The 17,044-nt window shown below is 36.7% G+C and overlaps 1 protein-coding gene across 1 annotated transcript; it reads right to left on the bottom strand.

Moving 5' to 3' along the window:
- Nucleotides 1-5,694: 5,694 nt before the first annotated feature.
- LOC111391080 (somatic embryogenesis receptor kinase 2-like) lies at nucleotides 5,695-17,044 on the bottom strand. Its single transcript, XM_023016222.1, has 11 exons — nucleotides 16,067-17,044; nucleotides 15,387-15,519; nucleotides 15,196-15,267; nucleotides 12,593-12,736; nucleotides 11,779-11,850; nucleotides 11,566-11,637; nucleotides 11,361-11,473; nucleotides 10,903-11,034; nucleotides 10,207-10,548; nucleotides 9,401-9,795; nucleotides 5,695-6,312 (listed from the first exon to the last, which is right to left on the bottom strand). Exons 1-11 carry the CDS (start codon nucleotides 16,161-16,163, stop codon nucleotides 5,998-6,000), a joined length of 1,887 nt encoding a protein of 628 aa, XP_022871990.1. The 5' UTR covers nucleotides 16,164-17,044; the 3' UTR covers nucleotides 5,695-5,997.

Below are 17,044 nucleotides of genomic sequence, written 5' to 3' on the forward strand. Positions count from 1 at the left end.
AAGTCGCGTCTGTTAAGTCGGTTAACAGTCGGCAAACAGTCGACTGTTTGGTCGGTAAACAGACGACTGTTAAAAGAAAAAAACACCCGGAATAAGCCAAAATTTAAATTTTATAATGTACCCAAGAATTTGATTATTTTCAATTTGGCCCAAAATTTTAAATAAATTTTGTCCAAAAAGTTAATATAGTGCAAAGGTCCACCCGCACCCAACCTCGACACGGGCACATGCCTTGTCGAGCCGAGCCGGCCGATCGAACGGACGGCGACGACGACGTGCGCGTGGGTTTATGACCGAACCACACCCGGAATAAGCCAAAATTTAAATTTTATAATGTACCCAAGAATTTGATTATTTACAATTTGGCCCAAAATTTTAAATAAATTTTGTCCAAAAAGTTAATATAGTGCAAAGGTCCACCCGCACCCAACCTGGACACGGGCACATGCCTTGTCGAGCCGAGCCGGCCGATCGAACGGACGGCGACGACGACGTGCGCGTGGGTTTATGACCGAACCCAATAGGATATAGGTCTTCCCCCTTCCAAAGACTATTGGTACCCCTTGGGGCCCAAACCCAATTCCAAACTTCCACTTTATAAAACACACCAAAGTTTCCTAACTTTCCTATGTGGGATAAGTGTTTGGAAAATCAAATTCTTCCATAATACTTAGTTTATGTGGGCTAATTTAACACTTAATATTTCATTCAATTTTAAATGATTTTTGACAAATAAATATATCACGTTAATCATCTCGCGGAGTAGAACGTGAATATACTAGGTCTCGTATTAATTAAAAGGTGGGTCCCACTAAAATTTGGGCTTAAAGTTGACCCATTTCATAACCATTTTTCCAATAGGAATAATGCTATTTAGTGTCACTGGTGTTAAAATATCAGTATAGGTGGCACTAATGTGGCATTCAATGAAAAGTACAATTATATGAGTTACTTAATTCCACCTTTCATTAAACTTTTCACATAGAACCACATAAATTGGTGTTATAGGATCAGTGGTGCTGATAGCATTATTCTATGAAATATTAGGTATGTTGGATTGGAGAGAATTGTGCATGAAATAAGGATTAAAAATGAGTTAAAAGATTGTTTGTTATCATATACATTGAGGTCGGTCTAATATTATGTATCAAACATTTGCTTCAACGTCTTTGATTTGAAGAGTTTGATGTTAAAGTATACCTTGTCTTGAAACTTTTATCGGGGAAATTGGTCTATGAAGTCCATTACTAATTTACTATCTAGTATCGAGTATATAGAGAACAAAGTTAATATTTTGTTTACAGAATTCTTCATTACCTAGGCCAATTTATCAATCCCCTTGATTATATATTATCTCTTTCAACCAGCTTGTAATCTCTTTTCTCATTTTCCTATCTTGTTGACCTCTGACATCATTATATAATTAAATCAAATCTCTGTTATCCAATACACATGATAAAACTCTCCATTTTCTTCTCATTTCTCTTTTTCTTACCATTTGAAGGGCGTCCCCATAGTTGTGATGCTCAATCTAGTGTTATGTTTTCAGTGATCATTTTGGAAATCAGACAAAAAGGTCTAATATAAACATTGAACAATTGACCATAGATATTCACAAAAAATCTGTCTCATGGTATATTGTCGTGATTAAAGATGAATGTGGAATTAATACACCACTTTGCCTTACAATATCATAGATATCAACTCTAATGACTTCAAAACTTTAACAAACTGGTCAACAAAAATTCCTTAGTGGACACATTTAAAGTTGTCAAGGTTTACAATGTGAAAAACGTGTTTTCAAATATTTAATTTTTATAATGATAATGCAAGGATGTTTATGTGATATAGGACAACTAGTTTTGGAGTTTGAAGAAGTGTTTGACAGAAAAATAACAAAGAAAAAGCGCACCAGGGGCAATTTTGTCATTTATCGCGACGGTGTCGGAATGGGCTGAAATTTGGCAAGTTGATTGGAAACAGCCCAAGAAATTGGACTCGGGGTTCTATATTTTAGGGTTTCTTGTAACGCCTATTTAATAGCTTTTGGAAAGTTTTCCATCATCATTGAATAATATACAAGTTTCATTCTTGGAGAATTCCAATTTCTTATTTTCAAGATTTACGTTGGTAAATCTTTTGTTTCTTCTTACTTCCATTCTGCATCAAGTGGTATCAGAGCGAACATTTACCATGTTCTTAAATGGCCCACAACAATGACAGAGGAAGAGTTCATCCTCGCGACGCTGGTCGCAGGGAAACAGATGCGGAATTGTGGACGACAATTGACGAACAGCGGCAATCGATGGGGAGGTTGGAGGCTATGGTTCAGCGTTTGTTGGAGCAGTAACCAAACCCTCTGCCTGTCAATGTTCCGGCCTCGGGTGAGGAAGATACCAATGGTCGACCTGGTGGTGGGCGTCCTCATAGGGTTGCAAGAAACAGACAACCTGAAGATTTCAGGGATGTGGATTCTGAGGACGAATTTGCTGAACACCCAGAAAATCCACAACTGAATCGAAATCAGTCTGATTATAAGATTCGGGCAGACATACCATTGTTCCATGTAAAATTACAGGTCGAAGAATTTTTGGATTGGAATTTTGAGGTCGAGAGGTTCTTTGATTTTACTGAGGTTACAGAAGAACGACAGGTGAAATTGGTAGCGTATAAATTGAGAAGTGGGGCTGCTGTTTGGTAGGAACGGTTGCAGATGGATAGGCGACGTCGGGCCAAGGCACCTATCCGATCTTTGAGGCGGATGAAACAACTTATGATGAGCAGGTTCTTGCCATCTGATTATGAACAGTTCATATTTCAAAGTTTCCAGAATTGTGTGCAGGGAAACAAATCAGTTGCAGACTATACTGAGGAATGGNATGACCAAGAATTCTATGCAATTGTTCGGGCCTTGAAACATTGGGAACACTACTTGATTCGGTGGGAGTTTATACTCTACACCAACCATCAGGCTTTGAAGTACTTGAACATCCAGAGAAATTTAAGTAACATGCATGCTCGGTGGTCGACTTATTTGCAAAAATTCCCATTTGTTCTAAAACATAAATTCGGAGTTTTGAATAAGGTAGCAGATCCCTTGAGCCGGCGTGCAAGCTTGCTGGTAACCATGCAGCAGGAGGTTATTGGTTTTGAGTATCTGAAAGACTTATATGTGGAAGATGAGGATTTCGCGGAAGTGTGGGGAAAGTGTGTTCTGAAACAAACAAATGGCGAGTTCCATAAAGTTGACGACTACCTGTTCCATGGCAACCAGTTGTGTATTCCGCGGAGTTCTATGAGGGAGAAACTAATACGAGAACTACATGGTGGCGGCTTGAATGGTCACTTGGGATGTGATAAAACTATCAATGGGGTAGTCGAGCGATATTACTAGCCTCAATTGAAGCGCGACATGGGAAATTTGGTCCGTAAGTTTTATGTATGTCAGACTTCAAAGGGGCAAGCTCAGAATACTGGTCTATATATGCCTCTACCTGTACCAAATGTGATATGGAAAGATTTGTCGATGGATTTTGTTTTGGGGCTGCCTCGAACTCAACATGGGGTAGATTCTGTATTTGTTGTGGTTGAAAGGTTTTCCAAAATGGGGCATTTTATCCCATGCAAAACATCTGATGCTTCTCACATAGCTCAGCTATTCTTTCGTGAAGTGGTTCGGTTGCATGGAGTCCCTCAGTCCATCACTTCTGACAAGGACTCGAAATTCCTTAGTCATTTTTGGGTTACACTGTGGCGGCAGACGGATACTACTCTGAAGTTCAGTAGCACAACACACCCGCAGACTAATGGGCAGATCGAAAATCTGAATAGGACACTAGGGAATTTGATACGCAGCATTTGTGGTGATAAGCCAAAGCAGTGGGATGTGGCGCTAGCGCAGGCCGAGTTCGTGTATAATAATGCAATCCACACTGCCACTGGTAGATCTCCTTTCTCTTTGGTGTATTTGAAGCCTCCTAAACATGCATTGGACTTGGCTCGCCTCCTTAAGGTTGCTGGTTCCAATGTGGCTGCTGAACAGGCTGGTGATGTTCAGGCGAAAGTGAAGGCTCGATTGGAAGGAAAAAATGTGAAGTATAAGGCTGGGGCAGACAGCAAGAGGCATAAGAAACTATTTGTGGAAGGTGATCAAGTGATGGTGTTTCTGAGCAAGGAACGATTCCCTGTGGTCCCTACAACAAGATGAAGCCGAGAAAATATAGGCCATACAAAGTGATCAAGAAGATCAATGACAATGCATATGTGCTCGACCTGCCTGCTAGTATGAACATCTCTCGCACCTTCAATGTGGCTGATCTGTATGAGTTTCGTGATGATGTTCTACTCTATCCGAAATATAACTCGGGGTCGAGTTCTTCACAGGTGAGGAAGACTGATATAGGACAACTAGCGTTGGAGTTTGAAGAAGTGTTGGACAGAAAATTAACAAAGAAAAACCGCACCAGGGGCAATTTTGTCATTTGTCGCGACGGTGTCGGAATTGGCTGAAATTTGACAGGTTGATTGGAAACGGCCCGAGAAATTGAACTCAAGACAAAGACCCGAGATCTCGGGATTTTAGCCAAATTTTTTCGTTTAGGCCTCCGAATAATTAATTTCCGTATTTCCCGTTTTGAATTTTTGCTATTTTTGGAACGTTTTATTTTTTCTATATTTTAGGGTTTCTTGTAACGCCTATTTAATGGCTTTTGGAACGTTTTCCGTCATCATTGAATAATATACAAGTTTTATTCTTGGAGAATTCCAATCTTCTTATTTCCAAGATTTACGTTGGTAAATCTTTTATTTCTTCTTACTTCCGTTCTGCGTCATTATGAGAATGGAGGCCACTCAATAGACATCCTTTAAAAAGTCAGTACTGTACTTATAAATCGCCTATTCACAAAACAACTTGTGTGTGTATCAAAAGGTAAAAGTATGTGTAGCTTCGTATATCAGATAAATGCAGCGGTTTGCTTTGTAGGTTTAATGGTTCCAGAAAATGGTATAAAGGAGTCAGCTTTATAAGATTATAGAGATGACTGCACATTTTTTCCCTTAACGTGTTTAATATCGAATCTTTTTGACCAGTTGATTGAATCATACACAACTTTTTGATGAATGAAAATCTGCAAATGCACATATTTTAAGTAAAATTAATTATCATCGTATTTTTTGAAACAACTTTAAGAAGATTATGCTTGTTACTGTGCTAACAGATTTACCCCGAAGAAGAAAGGAAGATATTAGCGAAAGAAGACATCCTCGAACGATTTCAACAGTAATTCAAATAAGCGGCTAAAACAATTCTTTCAAGACTTGCATAGACAACCACTCGAATATTCAAAGCTTTTGCATAGCTTAGAAGATTAACAGCACTGTGTCTACGACCAAAACTGTCGTAAGGCGAAACACACTCGTCTTGAAGAGAACGGATTTAATGCGAAGAAAAGCACTTCTGGCAGCAGAGGGTCTTGAACTGGAAAAATGACAAATAGGAACATGATACAAATTGTAGCGTTTACTCTCCGATACCCACTACTAGCTGATAAAATATATTTGCAATGTCTATTGGTTGTGTAAGATTTATTGTTTGTACAAAACATTGAGACAGGTCCATGTGTTGTCCCAGCGCAGCGCAACAAAATTTACACCTATAAATGATTCACACGGATCTGTAGTCTTATCGGCACATGAGAACAACAGCCTTAATCTAGGAAATGCCAAAAGAAAATGCAGCGTACAACACAATCTAACAGTATAACTTTCCAAGCTAGCATTCAACTTCACAAGGATTTGTATGTAAACATGCCTTGACATTTCAAAATCATATGCACAAACATAACAGAGTATAGTTCGCCGTGGGTTCCCAGCAGACCCAAATGGGGTTAATTTTGTTAGAATTAACAACAGGGTGTGAGTAATTTAATAGAAAAAGAAAAGGCGAAAGAAGGAAACCTAGCAAATTTTCTTGACTTGTTTTTCTTGAGGTCATCTTCATCTTGGACCGGATAACTCAATGGCATGTAAATTTTCGGTGGAATCAACTATCCAATCGGAACTAGAATGTGGAATTAGTTCCACCTCCTGGCGGAGAACTTCCACTTTTTGCCATTCGTCCCACTTCTCAGCCAAGCCATCCCCTTCTAGCATTCGCACCACTTCTGACATCTTGGGCCGGTCCATCGGGGAACTCTGTGTGCATAGAAGAGCAACCTGGATTAGCTGCTCCACTTCTGCCTCAACATATTTCTTCTGCAAATCAGGATCAACCAGCATTTCCAATTTCTTCTCTTTTAGAAGCCCTTTCACCTGAATTTGAGGTAAATTATAAAATTGGATTGTCTCGTCACTTGTGTATAATTGGACCATCTCAACTTGCAAAACTTGACACATTCATGCAGCACAAAGTACAATAAGCTAGCAACTCCATGGTAGGAAGAGTCTACAAATACATAAAGCACACTTTCCAAATTGATTAACAAGGATTTCACAAGCTCTTTTCAAGGAAAATGATTTTATAGTTTCCAATTTAGCCTAAGGAAGAAATGCAGTAAAATGAGGGGAGAAAAGCATGATTGGCTAATCTTATTTACAAGTAAATTTGCATGCATATGTTTGTCTTGAAATAAATATTTTTTATTGATCAAAATTGGAAATAAGTTGCATAACTTTTAAAGGTGAGACAACAATTTCGGAAACAAAAAGTTCTTATCTTAAAGCTTAGACAAACATGTGCTCTAAGGAACTTCAGAAACGTGTCACTTAAACATATGCTCTAAGGAACTTTGGAGACGTGTTTCAAAAATACACGAGACCATTGAACCTGAAAATATGACTGTCTTCTTAGAATTAGAAGATTGGAAAAACTGGATGAAATTATCAGTATAATAAAAAAACTGTGTATTGTAATGTTGGACCCTTTCAATTTTAATTTGGTAGACAAAATCAAAATCAAGTGTATCCCTTGCTTGGTTTAACTTAAAAAAGTTCACTTCCAAAAACGTTCGGAAACCAAAAGGTTACTTAAAATATAACTTTTTAACTTTTTTTTAAGCTTAACCAAACATGCTCATAATGAAGATATATGGAAAATGCAAATACCCAATCAAGTAGCATGACATCATCATCATTTGCAAGGCGAGCTAGATCAAATGCCCTCTGCCCTGTTATTAGTTCAAGAAGCATAATTCCATATCCAAAAACATCCGTTTTCTCAGAAGATTTTCCAGTGGACAAGTACTCAGGAGCTATGTGTCCAATGGTTCCACGCACAGCAGTAGTAACATGCGTATCCTTATAATCCATAAGTTTAGCCAAACCAAAATCCCCAACAACAGCCTCAAACTCTTCATCAAGCAATATATTTGCAGCCTTCACATCACGATGAATGATCTTTGGATCACAGTGATCATGCAAATATGATAATCCTCTGGCAGATCCTAAAGCAATGCACTTCCGTGTCGGCCAATCAAGTGGCGGTTCATTTGGTGGACGTTCTACATATAAAAACAATTATAGTTAGTATATGCTCGAGGTCAAAGCCTATCTTCTCTTCCAGGCTCAAGGCTGTAAATATCTAGCAAGAATCAAATAACTACAACGAGGAAAAACATGGTAATCAGGACATCTAAGCAAACACAAAGACTTCATATGTTGGCTGAGCTTATAAGATTCACTGATAAGTAAATAAATATTCAAACAAATAATTTTATCATTGACCAAAGTAGGACATAAGTTAGTTTCCTATTTCGGCAATAACGTAAGAGTTATTTTTAAAAAAGTAACCATTTTTACTTGAAGGTAACTTCTACTACTTTTTAAGTTTATCCAAACATTGTGATAGCCCTACATAATGGAAATAAAGTTTGATATATTAGACTTCTAGCAGCATTCTTAACGATGATCACCTCTTAAACATGATGCGACACTTCCATTAGCCATATATGGATAAACAAGTAGACGTTCAGTTGGAGTCATGCAAAAGCCACGCAGTCTAAGGAGATTACGATGAACTGCCATGCTGATCATCTCTACTTCTGTTTGAAATTGAAGCTCCCCACCCGGTGTCCGCTCCTCCTTAAGTCTTTTGACAGCCACCAGTGTACCATCTGCTAATCGTCCTTTATAAACCTTCCCAAAGCCGCCTCTTCCCAGAATGTTTTTATTACTAAAACTATCCGTAGCAACTTGCAATTCTCGAAGAGAGAACCTTTTAAGTTGCCCCAAGTGGACTTCAGGGTCCTCTTCAGCTGCAAAAGGTACAGACAAGTTATCATGTACTGAAGATTAAATTTAAATAAGTTGACCCTTCTCTAAAAAATTAAGCTTTTAGATGAAATGATTCGATTAAATTTAAATAAGTTGACCCTTCTCTAACAAATTAAGCTTTTAGATGAAATGATTCGACGTGGTATCAGAACAAAAAAATGGCCTATGATCAAGTCTTGTTGCTATCCATTTATGAAAAATGTGCATGTATGAAAAATGAATCTGGCCTACGAGTGAGGTAGCGTGTTCAAGAATAAGTTTAAATAAATAAGTTGTCCCCTCTCTAAATGCTAAAGCTTTTGACTTAAATGAACTTGTGAAGTCAAACTATTAACCTGGTACATCAAAGAAATATTCCTGTGGTTTTCTTCGACGCCACCATGCAAATGCAATGGCAGGGGCTGCAAAGAGAAGAGCAGCACCAGCAGCAACTCCACCAGCAATGGCTCCAGTTGCACTATTTCCTCCTGCAGTTACAGCAACTAAATTTAGAAAGAAATCTACAATAGTCTCATATCATCATAAATTACTTCTTTATAATACTCAAATTAATAACCTCTACGAAATACAATGTGAGCCAATTCAAAATTTGTGGTAAAACAGTAGTGTAATCCAACCCAACTACTTCCATAATTCGAAAACTACACTGAATGGTACAAAACAGCCAAAATTTTCAAATTAAGGTTAAAAGACAAATTGTAGCAGTAAGGATTCATAATTTGAGAAATAAAAGTTCTTTTCTTAAAGCTTAGACAAACATGTGCTCTAAGGAACTTCAGAAACGTGTCACTTAAACATATGCTCTAAGGAACTTTGGAGACGTGTTTCAAAAATACACGAGACCATTGAACCTGAAAATATGACTGTCTTCTTAGAATTAGAAGATTGGAAAAACTGGATGAAATTATCAGTATAATAAAAAAACTGTGTATTGTAATGTTGGACCCTTTCAATTTTAATTTGGTAGACAAAATCAAAATCATGTGTATCCCTTGCTTGGTTTAACTTAAAAAAGTTCACTTCCAAAAACGTTCGGAAACCAAAAGGTTACTTAAAATATAACTTTTTAACTTTTTTTTAAGCTTAACCAAACATGCTCATAATGAAGATATATGGAAAATGCAAATACCCAATCAAGTAGCATGACATCATCATCATTTGCAAGGCGAGCTAGATCAAATGCCCTCTGCCCTGTTATTAGTTCAAGAAGCATAATTCCATATCCAAAAACATCCGTTTTCTCAGAAGATTTTCCAGTGGACAAGTACTCAGGAGCTATGTGTCCAATGGTTCCACGCACAGCAGTAGTAACATGCGTATCCTTATAATCCATAAGTTTAGCCAAACCAAAATCCCCAACAACAGCCTCAAACTCTTCATCAAGCAATATATTTGCAGCCTTCACATCACGATGAATGATCTTTGGATCACAGTGATCATGCAAATATGATAATCCTCTGGCAGATCCTAAAGCAATGCACTTCCGTGTCGGCCAATCAAGTGGCGGTTCATTTGGTGGACGTTCTACATATAAAAACAATTATAGTTAGTATATGCTCGAGGTCAAAGCCTATCTTCTCTTCCAGGCTCAAGGCTGTAAATATCTAGCAAGAATCAAATAACTACAACGAGGAAAAACATGGTAATCAGGACATCTAAGCAAACACAAAGACTTCATATGTTGGCTGAGCTTATAAGATTCACTGATAAGTAAATAAATATTCAAACAAATAATTTTATCATTGACCAAAGTAGGACATAAGTTAGTTTCCTATTTCGGCAATAACGTAAGAGTTATTTTTAAAAAAGTAACCATTTTTACTTGAAGGTAACTTCTACTACTTTTTAAGTTTATCCAAACATTGTGATAGCCCTACATAATGGAAATAAAGTTTGATATATTAGACTTCTAGCAGCATTCTTAACGATGATCACCTCTTAAACATGATGCGACACTTCCATTAGCCATATATGGATAAACAAGTAGACGTTCAGTTGGAGTCATGCAAAAGCCACGCAGTCTAAGGAGATTACGATGAACTGCCATGCTGATCATCTCTACTTCTGTTTGAAATTGAAGCTCCCCACCCGGTGTCCGCTCCTCCTTAAGTCTTTTGACAGCCACCAGTGTACCATCTGCTAATCGTCCTTTATAAACCTTCCCAAAGCCGCCTCTTCCCAGAATGTTTTTATTACTAAAACTATCCGTAGCAACTTGCAATTCTCGAAGAGAGAACCTTTTAAGTTGCCCCAAGTGGACTTCAGGGTCCTCTTCAGCTGCAAAAGGTACAGACAAGTTATCATGTATTGAAGATTAAATTTAAATAAGTTGACCCTTCTCTAAAAAATTAAGCTTTTAGATGAAATGATTCGATTAAATATAAATAAGTTGACCCTTCTCTAACAAATTAAGCTTTTAGATGAAATGATTCGACGTGGTATCAGAACAAAAAAATGGCCTATGATCAAGTCTTGTTGCTATCCATTTATGAAAAATGTGCATGTATGAAAAATGAATCTGGCCTACGAGTGAGGTAGCGTGTTCAAGAATAAGTTTAAATAAATAAGTTGTCCCCTCTCTAAATGCTAAAGCTTTTGACTTAAATGAACTTGTGAAGTCAAACTATTAACCTGGTACATCAAAGAAATATTCCTGTGGTTTTCTTCGACGCCACCATGCAAATGCAATGGCAGGGGCTGCAAAGAGAAGAGCAGCACCAGCAGCAACTCCACCAGCAATGGCTCCAGTTGCACTATTTCCTCCTGCAGTTACAGCAACTAAATTTAGAAAGAAATCTACAATAGTCTCATATCATCATAAATTACTTCTTTATAATACTCAAATTAATAACCTCTACGAAATACAATGTGAGCCAATTCAAAATTTGTGGTAAAACAGTAGTGTAATCCAACCCAACTACTTCCATAATTCGAAAACTACACTGAATGGTACAAAACAGCCAAAATTTTCAAATTAAGGTTAAAAGACAAATTGTAGCAGAAAGGATTCATAATTTGAGAAATATATACCAATCAAACAAGCTAACAAAAAATCGGCTACTTGCACCACTGCCAAATAGGACAATTACCTGGTAAAGATATTGGGGGTGGTGGGACAAATGGAGGGGGTGGAGAGAATGGAGGAGATCCAGGGCAAGGACGTGCAGTGACAGGACCACATAGATCCAAGTTATTCGCAAAACTGCGGGTTGGAAGATCCCATATGTTAGCCACTAATTTAAAATTACGATACTCTCTGTTCAAAAGAATAGCCTGTCATGTATCAGCGAGAACCTGATTGGGGTGAATAGAGAAAACGAGCCATTATCTGGAACAGCACCTGAAAGTTGATTGTTTGACAAATCCCTGCACAAGAACGCAATTTGAAAAATCACGAGCTCTTCCAAGAAATTCAAGTGATTACATTTAACAGAGTTAAGTGAGGGAAGAGGCAAAACAAGTGGCAATTAGAATGATCAAATAACAGAGAAAAACTTGGAAACTTACAGCACTTGTAGCGTTGAGATATTAGTCAATGACATGGGGATGGCGCCTGTCAAGCTGTTGTTATTTAGCCGACTATCCTTACAAAGGCATCAAAATAGTACATAATGAGATTCATGATTACCCAAAAAAATGCTATAACAATCAAACTACCAGCATGCTACAAGGAGAGTTACATGAGAGTAACATGTTTGGTCCAATGCATCAGACACAAAACAGAAAAAATCCTCAAATACTATAGAATTCAATATTGCACAACATGTAGATGATAAGAAAAACTCCCTGCATGATGCAAGACAAATTACAAGAGAATACATGACATGTTTGATCACGTAATCTTCCATATGGTGGGCAGAGAGAAAGAAACTCAAATCCTTTGCAGACGACTCCATTGACAAAAGTTCTCCTACCTATATAATTGGAATCATAATTTTTATACATAATTCTCCAAAAATTTAAGTTTACATGAACACGTTAACATGTCAACAACTCAGCATCACATGATCCAAGCAAATTCATTGCTATTGATTGTCGAACCCCACCCCCTCAGGTGTCGTGTACAGCATTATTTGTTAGCTTGAAAACAAAGTCAATATCAAGTAAAAACCAGAGTATTTAATGCTGATTTTATTTAGCAGTCATCTTCATAGTTTTGACACATAAATTTCTATACTCATACAGTTATTGTGCCTCTCCCCATCCTCATTATCGCACCACTCAAAACAATACAAGCATATGCACACGGAATTTCAAACACTGGAGGACATGTAAATAAATATTCATAATACTATTTCCAAATCCAGGATAAGATACCCACAGGAAGCGTAACTTCGATAGCTTGCCCAAAGTCACCGGAATGGGACCAGTGAAACTGTTCAAGTACAGATCCAAGCTCACCAAATTAGTCAGATTACCAAGATCAGTGGGTATTGGCCCACTTAAGTTATTACTGTACAGCTCCCTGTTACAATAAATAGAACACACTAATGTTATGTTATTCAAAATAGGAAAAAAATCTGTGAGTGAAAGTTCAACAATTGGCAAGTATATATGGCATGTTTGCTAGTGTGATCAGCGTTGCACAATACTTGAATTCATTTCAAAAAGTAACAGAAAAGCACATAAAGAAAAAAAAATCAATTACAGTTGGTTTATTGGCACAAGTTAGCAGTTTATATCTTGGGTTAGTTATCAGTAGGTAAGTCAAAAGACTTTTCTTGAAGGGAGCTGCTACTATCTAAAGATTTAATTATCAACAAACTGTGTTTAAAGTTCTAATTGGCGTAAATAAAATAAGACATTAACTAAAATTGTGCCATTATTCGTTAATTTCTTTAAGGGAATTTCATAAAGAGAGGAAATTCGAAGTTAAGACCATTTTCAGGGAAAAGGACCATAACTTCACGTAAATTAAATTAGTTCACTAGGAATCTTTACGAAGAATGTCATACCAGGAAGTAGGCTTAGCCCCCGTTTCGCCCCAACTTCTTAAAACTCATATTCTCCCAAGCTTATTTTCATCATTTTCAACCACATATTTCATAAGACCGACAACTTTTATCAACTTTTCTACTACGCATTTCATCAACTTTTATCAAAATCTACTAAAATTATGATTTTTAGCAAAACCAAAATGGGGCTTATTCTCCCCACTTCCTTCCTTTTAATTTTTTTGTGTGGAAAATTTAAGAAATAGGTTAAAAGCACCTCCAAAACTTCAACTTGATAACCCAAAGCCACTAACAATCCCCCTATAGAGTTCTTTTTCCCTTCAAAAATCATTGTCAATCGTATTCAAAAAAAATAAATAATAATAATAATCATAAATTGTTCATTTTTCCTCTATTTTTTTCCCCATTATCAGCACTGTGTTTTTCGATAAAGGAGTGGAAAACAATGAAAGAAACCCAGAATATTTCACAAAAAGTCGATGAGATACCCATCAGTAAACTCATTTTGGTGTGCACATATCTGTGCATGGAGTGGCTTATTCTATTTCTCAGCCATCTATGTAATGTTATATCAAGTAGAGAATAAATCATAATCTCAAAATCAGAAGATGAGAGTAGCTTCAGTGCCAGTTATGCGATATTTCACAAAAAGTTTATCGATGAGATACCCATCAACAAACTCATTTTGGTGTGCGCATATCTGTGTGTGGAGTGTCTTATTCTATTTGTCTCAGCCATCTATGTAATGTTATATCAAGTAGAGAATAAATCATAATCTCAAAATCAGAAGATGAGAGTAGCTTCAGTGCCAGTTATGCGATATTTCACAAAAAGTTTATCGATGAGATACCCATCAACAAACTCATTTTGGTGTGCGCATATCTGTGTGTGGAGTGTCTTATTCTATTTGTCTCAGCCATCTATGTAATGTTATATCAAGTAGAGAATAAATCATAATCTCAAAATCAGAAGATGAGAGTAGCTTCAGTGCCAGTTATGCAAGCATACTATTTTGTGATTCAACAAATGGAACAATGATATCAAACCACAATACTTCGTGATCCAATAAATGGTGGAAGCCCGACTTAAAGTTGGGGATGGAGAATGTGCAGTGGTTTCTGATGGGGGATGATGAAAAAATTTTCTTTTACTAGTCACATCAGCATAGAACAACTTAATCACAAAAAAGCATTTTATACATGCAGCACACCAAGATGATGTGAATGGCCGAAAAAGATACATGTCAGCTTTTTTCTGTCCTCGACCTAAGCAATTTCATTACTTCGAGAAACGGTGTTGGACAAACTGATCAAACAGAAACTGAAACTATTGGTAGTGACCAAGTTGCAACAAAATGAATTTGGTTGACCAACTTGAAAGTTCACTTGTAGGGTAACCAGCAGTGATTTTAAGCCCTTAAGAAACTACTTACCTGCTATTTCCTAGCCAAAGATAATGAGATTAGGAAGTGAGTATGTACATGTCTTCTAGATAATTCTCATGAATCTAAACAAGGGAGATACAAAGATCAATTTCATAAAATCAATTTTGGGCAAGAAATACTCAAAATTGATAACTGCCAAGCTCTCAACTCTCCCCCCCCCCCCCCCCCCCCCCCCCCTTTTTTTTTTTTTTTTTGAGGTTTTTTTCTTCTCCCCAATTCTCTAAATCATGAGTGTCATAGAAAAACTTTCGCACCAGGCATTCCTCATCATGTTGGTCCAAATATTTTTAGTATTGAATGAAATAAATACTTTCAATGTCCCCTAGAATAACAAAGAAACTTGAATAATTGATTGTCTCCAATTCAAATAATAATCCTACATGTCATTAACTTTATTCATGGTAGATTTCGCAATTATCAGATAACATCAGCCACAGATTTGAACTTCCAAAAGAACCTAGGTAACAGAAGCATATAAATAGGAAAATGTTTGGGATACAAACTTGAGACATAAATTTGACATACAGGTACTGCAAATTCTTCAACAGGCCAAGTTGTGGGACCAGTTGTCCAGATAAAGCAGCATTCCCAAGATCACTGATAGGGAATCCAATGAAAGCAAACATGATAAGTACCACAGTTAAGGGAGTGAATTGAAAATCAAATTCAAAAGTGTGTCGCCTGAACATAAGAAAATTATGGTAGCAGATTCTTACACTCTTATTACACTGTTATCGTTGTTGCAAGTGACATGAAACCATGTGCAAGGGTTGACAAGAGTGGGATCCCAACTCTGTAAAACATTGTTAGGATCTTCTAAGTTTACCCTAAGGGTATGTAATGCATCACCTGCCCATAAATGCAATAGGAAAATTTAGAGCCAATTAATATCATCGCTGTGCAAAACAATGTTGTGTCACAGATTTAATAAGGAGACATCATAACTGATTGCCCCAATAGTAAATCAAGACATTCTGTAGGAATTAGGATTCCAATTACCCTAAAAAACGAATAAAGAAGACTGTGTTGAATAAAGAAACATGTTTCCTAACTAAGAGCATCAGCTTTTAAATGAAATAATTCAACATAGTATCACAGAAGACAAACATCCTAAGTTCAAGTCTTGTTATCACTCATTTATGAAAATTGTGCACGAGCCAGGCTTTTAATAAAACATGTGCTTCCTGTTATTGACACACAGCAAACTATGAAAAAATATTTACTAAAGTAATTATTTTTTCATAAAGCTCAATTTTAAGATAATTAATGTAGATTTTGGCAAGAGAAAATCTAGAGATAACAAAAAAAAAAAAAAAACAGAAAAGGTAGAACTTCTCAATTTGAATAACAAAACAATTTTATGAAGAAATAAAACTGTTAATAAATAAATACAAACCTTCCATATTAGCATAAATGAACCTGAAGGGATAAACCACGAGTATTAACACCACCAACAGAGGTGTGATGACCTCTCTTTCCATCATCTTCTTCATCAACACATATACATACAAAACACTGTATATATGTGTGTGTGATTAACTACATAAACTCACCAGCTAATTAGAAAATGCAACTTTTCTACATAAAGAAAATACACTTAATGGGGACATTTAGAGAAAAACCCCACAAAAAGTTATGGCAAATAACTCCAACATTCCACTTATAGAAAATGATCCCATCCCAAAATTCAGACCCACCAGCAAAAAATTCCAATGAAGTAATAAAATTGAATTCTTTTCTAATCTTGTGAAAATTTTCGCTATTTCATTGTATGTTAAAAAGAAAACCTTACATTCCACCTCAATGAAATGATCCCATCCAAAAACTCAGACCCACCAACAAAATAATCCAATAAGTAATAAAAAGGAAATCTTTAATATTTTTTTTTTTTAAATTTGCTATTTTCTTGAATGTTTAATAAAAAATTTGCACTTGTGGCTATATTTAAAGGAAACCCCAGAAGAAATTATCCCCTATTCTCTCAAGAAAACTCCAACATTCAACATCAAGAAAAATGATCCAATTCCAAAACTCAGACACCTAACAAAATAATTTCCTTTTGAAAAGGAAATCTATACTTTTTTCGTGAAAAACTTTGCTATTTGCTTGAAACTTTTGCAGTTGAAACTTCTGCAGTATTTTGTTGAGAACTCTTTATGGCTCTCTGTAAACTTTTCACCTCTGCACTGTACTTTACTTTTCCTCTCTCTAGAAATCTTTTTGCGTTACTTCTGCGTGAGTGTGTGTGAGATAATTATAATTTATTTTCTTTTTGGGCGTGTGCGTGCTTGATGCAGTGCAGGGGCTCTTTCTGAACGGTGGAGGCGTCCAGCTGTCCGTAGCCTTACTCCAAACGGTTTGGCGCTCTTTCGCC

Source organism: Olea europaea, unplaced genomic scaffold (assembly GCF_002742605.1).
Source record: "Olea europaea var. sylvestris unplaced genomic scaffold, O_europaea_v1 scaffold747, whole genome shotgun sequence".
Taxonomy (NCBI): Eukaryota; Viridiplantae; Streptophyta; class Magnoliopsida; order Lamiales; family Oleaceae; genus Olea; species Olea europaea.

Bases quoted from the DNA above. Each gene is read 5' to 3' on its own strand.
- LOC111391080 (XM_023016222.1), bottom strand. From the start codon at position 16,163: ATGAAGAAGATGATGGAAAGAGAGGTCATCACACCTCTGTTGGTGGTG. The intron at 11,474-11,565 runs GTTCTCGCTGAT...TCCAACCCGCAG, and splicing joins TCTCTATTCACCCCAATCAG to TTTTGCGAATAACTTGGATC. The intron at 10,549-10,902 runs GTTAATAGTTTG...TACCTTTTGCAG, and splicing joins ATATTTCTTTGATGTACCAG to CTGAAGAGGACCCTGAAGTC.